The sequence below is a fragment of the Denticeps clupeoides genome, chromosome 19 (assembly GCF_900700375.1).
Source record: "Denticeps clupeoides chromosome 19, fDenClu1.1, whole genome shotgun sequence".
Classification (NCBI taxonomy): Eukaryota; Metazoa; Chordata; class Actinopteri; order Clupeiformes; family Denticipitidae; genus Denticeps; species Denticeps clupeoides.
The window spans coordinates 16,926,798-16,938,961 of NC_041725.1; the positions used below are offsets into that span (position 1 = coordinate 16,926,798).

The window sequence follows — 12,164 nt, forward strand, 5'->3', positions numbered from 1 at the left end:
TTCACTGTGTGGGACTATATTTGGTCCCGGGTCTCGCATTACAGCCCCTGAATACAGAGAGAGAGAAAGAGAGAGAGAGAGAGAGGGGGGGGGGGGCACACAGAACATCTGATCAGCCGGAACAGCACAGAACATCTTAAACACAGGTCTTTTAGACGTCAACACAGCCAAAGTGTCCGGACATGATGTCCATATTCTGCATGGCTACTCCATCTTTCCATTCTCACCATAACTTCACTGGATGGACGATGCAGTGGGAGGCATGATTAATGATTCATGTCTGCCATGCCTTCTCATTATTACCTCCTGAGTTAGCAGCTGCCCCCTGCATGGTGTCTATGGTGGGTATCCAGGAACAGAGAACTGGTTCAGGTTTAAGGACCCTTCGTCTCTGAAGCCTTATCCAATTCATCCATGTTTTCTACGTTCTGCAGTTCAGAACTGGGGAGGAAGAACTCCATTTACCCTCTACCTCCTGTTTTCATGTTCAGGAGAGTTGTTTGTTGTAAAGACGCTGTTTCAAATGGATGAACCATGATAAACAAGAGGTCAGGGGTCGCCTGAAGGCCCCAAGGTGCAGGAGATGTGACACAGATGCAGCCTATGGCCTAGAGAGTGCAGCAGGGTCTATTTCTGGGTCTTTATCACAGTCGAGTCGGAGGGAATGACCACTGCGCTATTCCTGTTCCTCCACAACCCACTGATTAGAGCTGGACAGCAGCGAAGGGCCAAAAGGACGTTCAGGAAGCTTCTGCAGAATTTCACCTGGACCGACTTCACAGTCCATACCGTTGTGGGCCGTTTTAGAGCTTCTTCAAACTGAAAGGCTCCTTGTTATGGTTGAAATTATCTCCAAATATCAAGACATTTTTATAATTGGATACGCAAAACAATTTTAAAAAGAGAATATATTATTGTATTTTTTTTAAATAGTTTTGCATATCCCATTCCAAACCATTTCCAAAAATGTTTTTATGACTTTTTTTTTAAATAAAATACTTCATAGAAGGCTCGTCATTTCATCTCAACACAACGAGCTAAACAAATCTTACATTTTCCGTCACTGACGCCTGCCGTTCATTATTCTCGCGCGTTTTTCGGAGCAGCGAGAGTCGCCTTTTTTGTCCCGCCGGTGCCCCCGTCGCCAACTTTTCATTGGCTCCTCAGCTCCGAGCGTGATTGGCCGAGCCGCCCGACTCGGAGTTTTTGATGGCGCTGTACAGTGTGAGAAGCGCACCGTGCCGCGTTTAATACCTCCATTTCAGCGAGTGCGCTCCATTGAAATAAATCGGCATTTACACGCGTTGCATTACAGTAAGTCTACGACGTTTAGCTACTGTTCTACTGCGACGGGGTCGGCTTGCGTTGTGGTTAGCGAGCATCACCCCAGTTGCAATTGATTATTTCGTGTGTATATAGAATGTAAAAATGCAGCCGGAGAGATGAATTTGGTACTTTGCACGTCATGTTTTCCAGGGACCAGGCACCATGCGTGCCTTCCGGCAGGTCGGGGAGAAGCAGCTCCCCAGCCCGGTTCTCTTCATGGCCTGGTCCCCCAAGAGGGACCTGATCGCTCTGGCGAACTCCAGCGGGGAGGTGAGCATCAGGGGTCCGTGCACGTCCACGATGCACGCACGTCACGATGTGGGGTGGTAGTAGCCTAGTGGGGTAACACACTCGCCTATGAACCAGAATCCCACTTACAACCATTGATAAATTGAAGTGATTGTCATTGTGATACACAGCAGCACAGCACACGCTGCTTTTAACCCATCACCCTTGGTGAGCAGTGGGCGGCCATGACAGGTGCCCGGGGAGCAGTGTGTGGGGACGGTGCTTCGCTCAGTGGCACCTCAGTGGTACCTTGGCGGATCGGGATTTGAACCGCCAACCTTCTGTGTCCCTGAGCAAGACACTTAACCCTAACAAAGGTTGATCTTATCTAGTCTTAAGTTGCTCCATGCGGGACTGTCCCTGTAACTACTGATTGTAAGTCGCTCCGGGTAAGGACGTCTGGTAAATGTAATGCTGTTTTCTGACCGCAGCTGCTGCTGCACCGGCTCGCCAACTTCCAGCGTGTGTGGAGCTTACCCCCCAACGAGAACACGGGCAAGGAGATCACCGCCTTGGCGTGGAGACCCGACGGCAAAAGTAACCACTATTCCGTCCTCAGACGCCGCTTGCTTCTGTCTTTGCTCGCTGCAGTGTGTGCTTTGTTCATGTTCGCGTCTCAGTTCTGGCCTTCAGTTTGGGGGACACAAAGCAGGTGGTCCTGTGTGATGCAGAGAGGGCGGAGATCCTCCACCTTTTCCCGGCGGAGAGCCCGGTTTCCTGTATGTACTGGACGGAGGTACAGGATGAGAGCAGGTGTGTAAATGTGCAGCTTTTTTATTTTTTTTTTTTACTCTTGTGAAACTTCCTACGTACGTTAAACATGCCATTGTTTGTCTCTTCCAGTGTCCTAGCGTCATTCTGCGACTCCGAGGACGAGGCAAATCGCTTCTTACCCAAACTGCCGACCCTTCCCAAAAGGTACAATATTCCTCGGCAGGCATGGATTTTATTGTTATTCATTTGAAACCTCTTTCTTCATGTTTGGTCTTGTAGTTACAGCACCACTACCAAGATCTTCAGGTCAGTATCAAGTTTAGCTTGTATGACCATTGTTGTCCTGGCCTGCTGCATTGGGAGATTAATTTTGTGCCTCTTTCAGCGAAGAAAGGTCAGACGAGGTCACCAATCTTCTTGGTGAAGTCAGGTCAGCGTTGCAAAGCCTCCCTATGTCTTTTTACGTCTTGTTTTGTCTTCTTGAGTGCATTATGTGTGTGGTGCTGATCGTGGTTCTGGTTGGCAGGCTTAATGTCTTGGTGGTGGGGGGACCCATGGGCTTCGTGGAGCTCTATGCATATGGGTTGTACAAGATAGCGACACTTAATAGGGTGAGACCACTACTGCACTATACTAAAATCCCTTTAAAGAGACGGTGTGTCGTTTTTAAAACTGCTGTGTCTACGCCCAACTCAGATCCCCGGGACATGTCGCAGCCTTTGTCTCTCCAGTGACCTGAAGTCGCTTTCTGTTGTCACAGAGGTCAGGTCTGACGATGACCGCCCTGAAGTGCATTACGTCCAGGTACAGCTTGCATCACGTACAAATTCACTGAGCATTGAGACATGCGGAGAATATTCTGAATTTGCTTCATACCCTGTCGTCGTCTCAGCTGGATACAGGACTTCTGTCTTCCTGTCTGCCAGAGCTCACCAGGATGGCGCGCAAGTTCACACACATATCCACCCTCCTGCAAGTGAGTGACGTGTTACCCTGGCAACAAGGACCTCCATTAGAGTCCCACTGACCGTTCCTCATCCCTCTCTCGCAGTATCTGCGTCTCTCTCTCGCCTGTATGTGCGAGGCCTGGGAAGACATCCTGCTGCAGATGGACCTCCGTCTCACAAAGTTTGTCCAGGTCAGTAAATCAGGAAAAAGCGGTATTTTCATGAACGTTATGCAAAATTTCCCATACCCAATGAATGTAGGCCACACTTGTTTACATTTACGGCATTCACCAGACGCCCTTGTCCAGAGGGACTTACTATCAGTAGTGACAGTCCTTCAGGAGACACTCCATAAACAATAGAATATAATATTTTTTCCCTTGCTCTGCACCTTTTATAGATAATTTTCAGTTCATTTAATATATTTGAGTGGCCATTCTTTAAAATAATGAATTAATATGTGTGCACCTCATTAGTAAACAAGGTATTAAAGTAGTAATTAGACAGTAATGCATGCTTGGTGTGTTTATAAAGGAAAAGAATACCAGCACGCAGGTGCAGGATGAGTTTCTGGAGCTGTTGCTTTGGGGACATGCGAGGTAAGTGGTAGTGTCACGACTCTTTTTAATTTGGATTTTACAATAGGCCCGGTGCCCAGCCACAGTCTGAGCAAGTTCCTGTCCCAGTCTTGAATTTAATATCGCGGGTGTGAAAAACACATCTGGCCATTTCTACTCAACTTTCATGTACTGTTCAGAAAACGTCTTCAGTGCAGACATGCAAGTAATGCGCCACGGTGCCACAACTGTCCCACCAGATCATAGTCATTCCCTTTGAATAAGGTTCTAGCTTCTTGTTTTTGGGGCATTGCTAGGGTATGGGATGTCAGGAGCATCTTGCACACTCTTTAATCCTCCTTTTCTTAGCCCTGAACTACAAGCCCTTCTTATGAACCAGCTCACAGTCAAGGTGAGTTCTGAATGCATGCTCTATCTGATATTGTTTCCGCAGAGACACTGACGTTGCCACTAACGCTTTATGTTGTCGGGTTTCAGGGTCTGAAAATGTTAGGCCAGTCCATCGAGTCGTCCTACTCCAGTATCCAGAAGCTGGTGATCAGTCACTTACAGAGGTGGGTCGGGCTTCGCCGGCCGTGGACGTTCCATGCAAATCGCTAATTCAGGGTCTCGCTGACGAGCATCGCCTTCTTTTCTTCTTCTGCCGTCCAGCGGCTCAGAGGCTCTCCTGTACCATCTGAGTGAGGTGAAGGGAATGGCTCTGTGGAAACAGAAGTTTCAGCCGCTTGGGCTGGACCCCGCTGCCATAGAGGGTAAGACCAAGAGCTCTCACATTTTCCCAGGTCTGTGGAGCTGTGATCGCTGATATGATTATTAATAGGGTTTTTCTTTTTCTTCTTTCTAACAAGACGCTGTCACCGCGGTGGGGTCATTCACCTTAAAGGCCAGTGAGCTCCTACAGTGAGTAACACTGAAGTTCCCTTTACTAGAGCTGGAGAATATGAGCTATTTACACATCACTATATTGAAATGGGCATTTTTTTGGTAATTGAAACCATATTTCTGTGTTTGTAAAATATAATTGTAATATAATTAGGGAAATGTACTGAACGTACAAAAGAATCCAAGTTATTCTAAGCAGGAGCCCCTCATTCTTGCTTTGCTTCCATAGAGTCATTGATAAAAGCATGAAGAATTTCAAGGCCTTTTTCCGCTGGCTGTACGTAGGTGAGGACAAGTTTGGAGAGACACTAAAAAGGCCTTTACATTCATATCACCCCTTAATATTTACATTTATTAATTCTTTTTCTAGCCATGTTGCGCATGTCAGAGGATCACGTCCCTCCTGAGCTCAACAAGGTGATTTTGATACAACTACACGACTAGGCAAATTTGTACTATAACAATGCCAACAAATCCACGTTAATCTGCAGTTGATGAGGCGGGCGTTTCCATGATGATGTAGCACAGTGCATGGGTGTCACATGGTCTCAGGTCACATGATCATATCAGTCAACATTGTACATTGTCACAAAGCGCCTAACAAACAGAACAGTGCTGAAAGCCCCAGGTGAACATGAGCTGCACTTTTAATTCCAGATGACGCAGAAAGACCTGGCCTTCGTTGCAGACTTCCTGGCGGAGCATTTCAGCGCGGTGAGTCCTGATTCGGTAAGAACATCCTGGTAGCCGGATCATCCCCGAGCTGACGTTCCGCTGCCTTCTGCTCTGACAGAATGAGGAGCTGTTCGACAGAAAGGGGAAGTACTTCAATGTGGAGCGGGTTGGACAGGTGAGGGCCTAATTTCGGCTTGGAGTCGATGGCGCCAGGATCCTAATTCCCTTGTATATGCTGCAGTACCTGAAGGACGAAGACGAGGACCTGGTGTCTCCACCCAACACGGAGGGCAACCAGTGGGTGAAGTTTGTGCAGGAGAGCGCCCACCTAAAAGGTACCGCAGACGCTGGATGTGCTTGCGTGGCTAAAACGTCGACGCCTCACCTGGTTCCATTTGTGCTGATGCAGAGAGTCCGCTGCTGTTCCCCACCTATCCTCAGAAGTCCCTGCATTTTGTGAAGAGGCTGATGGAGGGGATGATTGAACTGTGCCTCCAGAAACCAGCGGTCAGGAGCTCTTGTGGTCATGTGTCACCCTGAGGCCCTTCAACTCCTCATCAGTTCTGGTGAGGGCGATGGATTATATCAGGAGGGCTGATGATGTGTTCTGTGCTTCAGGAGGTGATTGGGAAGTCCGTGAAACAGGCCGTGTGTTTGCCGCTGTACACCTTACCAGACGGGTGAGTTGTGATGTTGATGGCAGTTTTGCCCTTGCTGTTCGTTTTTTTTTTTTTATCCAAGTCTTCTCTTTCTCTGTCCAGCTCTGAAAATACTCCAAGGCTGCTTGAGCTGCCGTCACTGTAAGTTGATATTTTCTTTATTATGGTTGTCCGGCTGCTGAGGCGGCCAATCGGAGCTCGTTCCTGCTTATTTCCTGTTCAGGTGGAACGATAAGAAGGCCGGCATGCACTACGCAGTGTTCTGCATGCAGAGCTCCCCGTCCAAGATCTACTTACTGAGGAGAACCACCGACCCACACAAGTATGTTTCTCACGCTGCTTCTTTCTTCTACCCCCTTCCTTTTCTTTCTTTTCCTTTTAATAAAATATGAAAATTCGTTCTTTTTGAACCTTTAAGTTCTGTAACAAAAAAAAGTGAAATATATCAATGAAATGCAATTGTATGAAGAATTTTCACTAGGAAAGAAAAAGGCTGATGGCCACATTTTTCGTGCGTCTTCTCTGAAATATTTAGGTCTCTGGCCAATGGGCTCGTAGCGCTAGATCTGAACCGAGCTGCGAACACCAGCACTGATGAGGACTCTGCCGGTGAAACCCTGTAAGACTGCTGGCCTGTTGTATAGCAGTGGTGTGTGGTACGGCCACGTCTGAGGCGCGTTCTCTGCCCGTCTGAAGCAGGCCCGGCGGCCCAAGTAGCTGCCTTGACGCCCGCCTGTACGACGCAGAGACGCTGACGGTGGTCCTGCGGGGGCAGGAGGAGGAGGGGCTGAGGGAACATGTGCTGGCTCAGCTGCCACTGAGTGCCGCGCTCGCCAGTTACGAAGAATTTGCCTGGGACCCATCTCTCCGGTGCGTATGTCCTTTTATGTGCGAGCCGGAGGGTTGACCTTTGACCTGGCCGAATCACACCTACATATCTTACTTACTGTGCTGCCAGCCTCGACCAGCAGAGCAGCCTTGTCCCGTCACTCAGCCTCATCTGTGAGAACCAGTGGAGGTGTCTGGACAACATGAAAGCGCAGCTGGTGGCCGTCAACGGGCTCCGCAAAGTGGCCTGTGTGGTAAGATCAGGAAGTCACTTACCTGACTGACATTACTAGAACATTTAAAGGTGCCGTATCATGAAAATTATTTAACAGCCTGTCTATGGTCCTGCAGTGGCTAGAAATGGCGATAGGTGTAAAGAGCGCTTTGGTCATTCTGCTTCGGCAGCTCAGACGGTCGGATCTGGAATTTTTCCTGCTTATTTCGCATTCACACGAGCCTCTGGAGAACCAGCGGGTTCATTTAATTTTTTTCTAAAAAAAAAAAAACGCAGACACGACTTCCTGTGTGTGCCAAAAATTGTACTTGGTGAATTGTGTTGATGACGTCATTTCTGCGAATGTCCCGCTCAACTTCTATAGGCCGCTCTTGTCCCGCCTCTCTCCTCCTCATTAGCATTTAAAGCTACAGACACCGAATCGCTGAATTTCAGAAAGAAACTTCAGAAACCGTTTTAGGGGACCAATAACACCAGTGTGTGTGTGTGTGTGTGTGTGTGTGTGTGTGAACCCAGCTGAGCTCAAACCTGCGCCATGTGCGAGTCTTTGAGATGGACGCCGAGGATGAGGACGAGGAGGAAGAGGACAGACAAGAGTCACAGGACCCCACCTCTGACCAAGAGGGCCTGGAGGAGACATTGACCAGCCAGAACGAGGCTGGCGTGGACATGGAATCCCAGGGTGCGGCTGAGGAGCAGAGCGCAGTTGAGGTGGAGTCCAGAGACCTTCTGGAACAAACGTCCGGGTCAGACACACTCTGACCCCAATGACCACCCCCCCCCAACTGTCCTTCCCACCAGTAACTGGACTCACTGCACCTGCTATAGCCATTAGAACTCACAGCTGCGAAGATAATGGCCCTCGATTTTGGGAAATGTGGACACAGAGGTGAACCACTAGTCTCCCCGTGAAATATAAAGGACATTTTGATCGATAAAAATCATTATGGAAATCTGGCGGAAAAACTAATAATGACTGTAATAAATATAATAATAATAATAATGCAAAATAGTCAAAAGAACTGAATTGTTTTGTAAACTTACACTGATGATAAGTTTAGAATAAGAATTTTCTTCTAAATAAATCTCAACAATTACATTGTTCAAACTTTTCAAATCCAAACAGTTTCATTTCTTTCAAATCACAGCATTCTGTTTTTTTTCATGTCTTCTCTGTATTTGTGGTGGTGAAAGTGTTGCTTTCTCTGGGTTCTGTTTGCAGAGTAAACTTTGCCCGCCACAAGTATGTTCTAAAATGCGGTCGGTGAACGGCTTGCATAGGCTAGCCGTTCTGTCCATCGGACTGGATCAGTAGCCAGAACGAGGCTGGCGTGGACATGTGCTTACGGTAAACTAAGCACGGCCCACTCTCCAAAGCTTCGCTCGAGCACACTACATTCACGTACATACACAACAATTGGCACATGGTGGAGGGTGAATATAATATACAGTACAGGCCAAAAAGTTTGGACACCTTCTCATTCAACGTGTTTTCTTTATTTTCATGACCATTTACCTTGGTAGATTCTCACTGAAGGCATCAAAACTATGAATGAACACATGTGGAGTCCTTTTATTTTTGTTACCAATACACTTTTTGGGGATGTGGGCCATGGAATTTTTTATTTTTTCCTCCAATGGCCGTGACCACCCGTAGGAACAATAAACTTTTTTTTTTCTTGAGTTTCACGTTTTTCTACGTTTTGCCTCCCTGCCTGCCTCATTCCATAAACCTCCAAGACCATTGACACGCTCCCATTTCTACAGGAATCTCGATTTCACTTGTCCACTCCCATGTCTGTCCATTCCTATTCAGCGTCTGTAGCGGTTCTGATGGGTCTGCATAGTTTGGTATGAATTTCATGAGGAATGCACAGGTAGGAATGGACTAACGTAACAGTACATCCTGAGGTCTCTGTGCTTGGTGTCGTTTAATTCCTTCAGCGGTGGTCAATGACTGCTTCCCAGGCTAGGGTGATGTGTTAAATCCAGAGGACATCTTTCAATCACTTCACTTTCATCTTTGTTGTGGAACCGGTTCGTCATTCCTCCAAAGACCACGGCATCATCCATGTAACATACACACAACACGGAGTCCATAGCCTTCTGATGATCCAAATGGAACTTTCCTGAAACAGTAGCACCCTCTACGCGTGATGAATTTGGCCGGGGGTCTGGATTCCGGGGTTAAGTCTCACTGCCAAAGTCCTATCTGCGCACCTTTGTTCCTGTACTGACTGTGATGTACCTTCTGCTGTTGGAACCGGCCGTCTTCCTCGAATCACTGCGCCATTCCCTTCCCCGAGGTCTACACACAGCCCCACTTCTTTTGCATCTTTAGAAGCCCACTCCGATCCTTCATTCACTTCTTTTATTATGTCCTGTTCCAGCATCCTGTCCAGCTCCTGGTTAACAGCTTCTACCATGGGATACGGGACTCTCCTAAAACCGTGTGCCACAGGCCGGACTTTTTTTCATCGACTGTAAACCTTTAATCTGGCTTGGTCCTTTAAAAACTGGACTGAACTGAACTCTTTAACAAACTCATCAAATCTCTCCGCGTCGCTGTGTTCACTTTTCCTCCTGTGTGAAGTATCTTCATTTCAAGGCTTGGGACTTCTTCCTAGAAGGAAAGGTCGCAGCCCTGCTATCGTGTAGACTTTATCTTTCTGTCTTCTTTTTGCCTCAAAGCAAGCCACCCATTTGAAAGTGAAGTGATTGTCACACGTGATACACAGCAGCACAGCACACGGTGCACACAGTGAAATTTGTCCTCTGCATTTAACCCATCACCCTGAGTGAGCAGTGGGCAGCCATGACAGGCGCCCGGGGAGCAGTGTGTGGGGACGGTGCTTTGCTCAGTGGCACCTCAGTGGCACCTTGGCGGATCGGGATTCGTTCCGGCAACCTTCTGATTACGGGGCCGCTTCCTTCACCACTAGGCCACCACTGCCCCTAAAGTGGAGTTGTTTGGGCATAGACTTCTCTTCTTGGTTGGCTTCAGTGTATTTCTTGTGAACGGTGTTGTGTTATACAGGTTTTCTTGTATCTACAACCATTGTCCAGTTACGCTGACTGTCTCAGCTCCTTCAGGATCTACAGAATGGACCAACTCGCCTGAGTCTGAATCAGAACTGCTCTTCTGCTCTCAGTGTTTTACCCGGTCTTTTTTTGTCTCGGAAACACATGCGTAAGTAATGTCCTGTTTTCTGAAAGAGGAGAGGAGGCGCGTCGCCTGTTGTCAGTGTTCATGCCACATCTGCAACACTGGGAGTCGCTGCCGGCTTCCCGATTCACACGAAGCGAATCCCGAAGCGAATCCCGCAGTGAAGCGAGTCCTGTCCGTAAAAAAGTTCCGATTCTGTCTGTGCCGCTTCGAAAACTCTCTCGGTCGACGACGCGTTGTCTTAAACTCAGTCCACCCTCTTTTTCAAGGTACATTTATTTTCTCCCCACAACCGGATCTCTTACGTCGCTTCGATCGCGATCTTGTTCACTAACTAACCGGGGCACTGACGTGTACCACGCAACAGCGCAACTCGCCTCGCCCAATCTGGCAAAATACGAATCCTTCCACAGGTTGCACTCGTCTTTCTTTCCAGCGGGGACGTGGAACCGTCGTTCTTTCCTTCTTTGTCTACGGGTTCTCGGCGCCGAATGTTGTGTCAGGGCCAACAAACAGTTACTTGGTTTGGCTTTTTGTCATTTACTAACACGCACTCGCGTGTTTAATCTCACTGTACCTGCAAGTGGTGAAAATAAAAGGCATCCTATTCCACGTTCTACTCTATTCGACATTCCTTCACGCTCTGTCCGTCGTTTTCGGATCTTCCCGTTCCCCCTACTCTCGCGATATCTTGGTGTCATTAACTATACTGCATCAACAAAGCGATGAGTTTAGGGTTGACCGCATGAAAGTTGAAGGTTTTTTCAAATAGAGCGAGACCGACTGTACGCTTTTGGTAGTGGTGACCCCCGTGTTGACCTCGCTTCCATAGCCCCTGGTGAAAGATCATTGATTACAAACCTGGGTGTTTATTACACTAAGCCTTGGTTATCACAAATCTATGAGGGCGTCAGTCCTTTGTGTGACCGATGTCAGCAGTCCCCTGCCAATATTATTCATATGTTCTGGCTTTGCCCTTCTTTACACCAGTACTGGACTGAAATATTTGACATGTTGTCAGCATTTGTGGGGAAAAGAATAGAGCCCAACCCACTTGGGGCATTGTTTGGGGTTTTCCACTCACCTTCTTACATTTACATTTATGGCATTTATCAGACGCCCTTATCCAGAGCGACTTACAATCAGTATTTACAGGGACAGTCCCCCTGGAGCAACTCAGGGTTAAGTGTCTTGCTCAGGGACACAGTGGTAGTAAGTGGGATTTGAACCCGGGTCTTTTGGTTCATAGGCGAGTGTGTTACCCACTAGGCTACTACCACCCTCTTCATTATCTGTTCATCAAAAGGACATGCTGGCCTTCTCTACCTTACTGGCAAGAAGACTCATTACAACAAACCGGAAATCCTCGAAACCTCCCAGCCAAATTCACTGGATACGAGATATTCTTTATTTTGTTAAACTGGAAAGGATAAGACTTTCACTTAGGGGTTCCCTTAAGACATTTAAAAAGATATGGGGTCCTTTCCTTGATCTGGTCAAGAATAAGAATTTCCCTTCTGGTTCTGGGTGATGCAGTCCGCGTCTCGGTGGAGCTCTGCAGAGGTGGTTTTAAATGTATTTACTTATTTATTTATTTTTGTATAGGTTGATGGTGGGGGTGGATTGTAGGCTGCTTTTTTGTTTCGTGTTTTTTTTTTTGTTTGTTTGTTTTTTTTCTTTCCCTCCTTTTTTGGGTGTAATATCTGAATGTGTATGTATGTATGTATCAATATATATATATATATTATTTTATCTTGTTATTTTTTTTAATTATTATTATTATTATTGTTCTTCTGTTTGGTTGTTTTTTTATTGGGGTCTAGGTTTGAGAGGTTGAGCTGTTTTCTTTTGTAACCTTTTGAGAAT

General features: G+C 47.2%; 1 protein-coding gene across 2 annotated transcripts; it reads left to right on the forward strand.

Moving 5' to 3' along the window:
- Positions 1–1,190: 1,190 nt before the first annotated feature.
- Positions 1,191–8,244, forward strand: anapc4 (anaphase promoting complex subunit 4). Of its 2 annotated transcripts, none has more exons than XM_028962452.1 (29): positions 1,191–1,314; positions 1,477–1,596; positions 2,046–2,151; positions 2,235–2,367; positions 2,458–2,532; positions 2,608–2,634; positions 2,714–2,758; positions 2,855–2,939; positions 3,025–3,132; positions 3,221–3,304; positions 3,380–3,466; positions 3,810–3,874; positions 4,202–4,244; positions 4,331–4,407; positions 4,505–4,605; positions 4,702–4,753; positions 4,965–5,020; positions 5,106–5,152; positions 5,393–5,449; positions 5,529–5,585; positions 5,652–5,745; positions 5,820–5,917; positions 6,029–6,090; positions 6,172–6,210; positions 6,293–6,391; positions 6,605–6,688; positions 6,766–6,939; positions 7,028–7,151; positions 7,649–8,244. In XM_028962452.1, exons 2-29 carry the CDS (start codon positions 1,489–1,491, stop codon positions 7,892–7,894), a joined length of 2,433 nt encoding a protein of 810 aa, XP_028818285.1. In that variant the 5' UTR covers positions 1,191–1,314; positions 1,477–1,488; the 3' UTR covers positions 7,895–8,244. The 2 variants fall into 2 exon arrangements, with proteins under 2 accessions (XP_028818285.1, XP_028818286.1); XM_028962453.1 differs by having other exon boundaries at positions 6,769–6,939.
- The last annotated feature ends 3,920 nt before the right edge of the window (positions 8,245–12,164 follow it).

Excerpts from the sequence above, each read along its gene's own strand:
- anapc4 (XM_028962452.1), top strand. The coding sequence starts at position 1,489 with ATGCGTGCCTTCCGGCAGGTCGGGGAGAAGCAGCTCCCCAGCCCGGTT. Across the intron at positions 2,533-2,607 it reads CTGCCGACCCTTCCCAAAAG|TTACAGCACCACTACCAAGA; the intron begins GTACAATATTCC and ends TTGGTCTTGTAG. Across the intron at positions 3,133-3,220 it reads CTGAAGTGCATTACGTCCAG|CTGGATACAGGACTTCTGTC; the intron begins GTACAGCTTGCA and ends TCGTCGTCTCAG.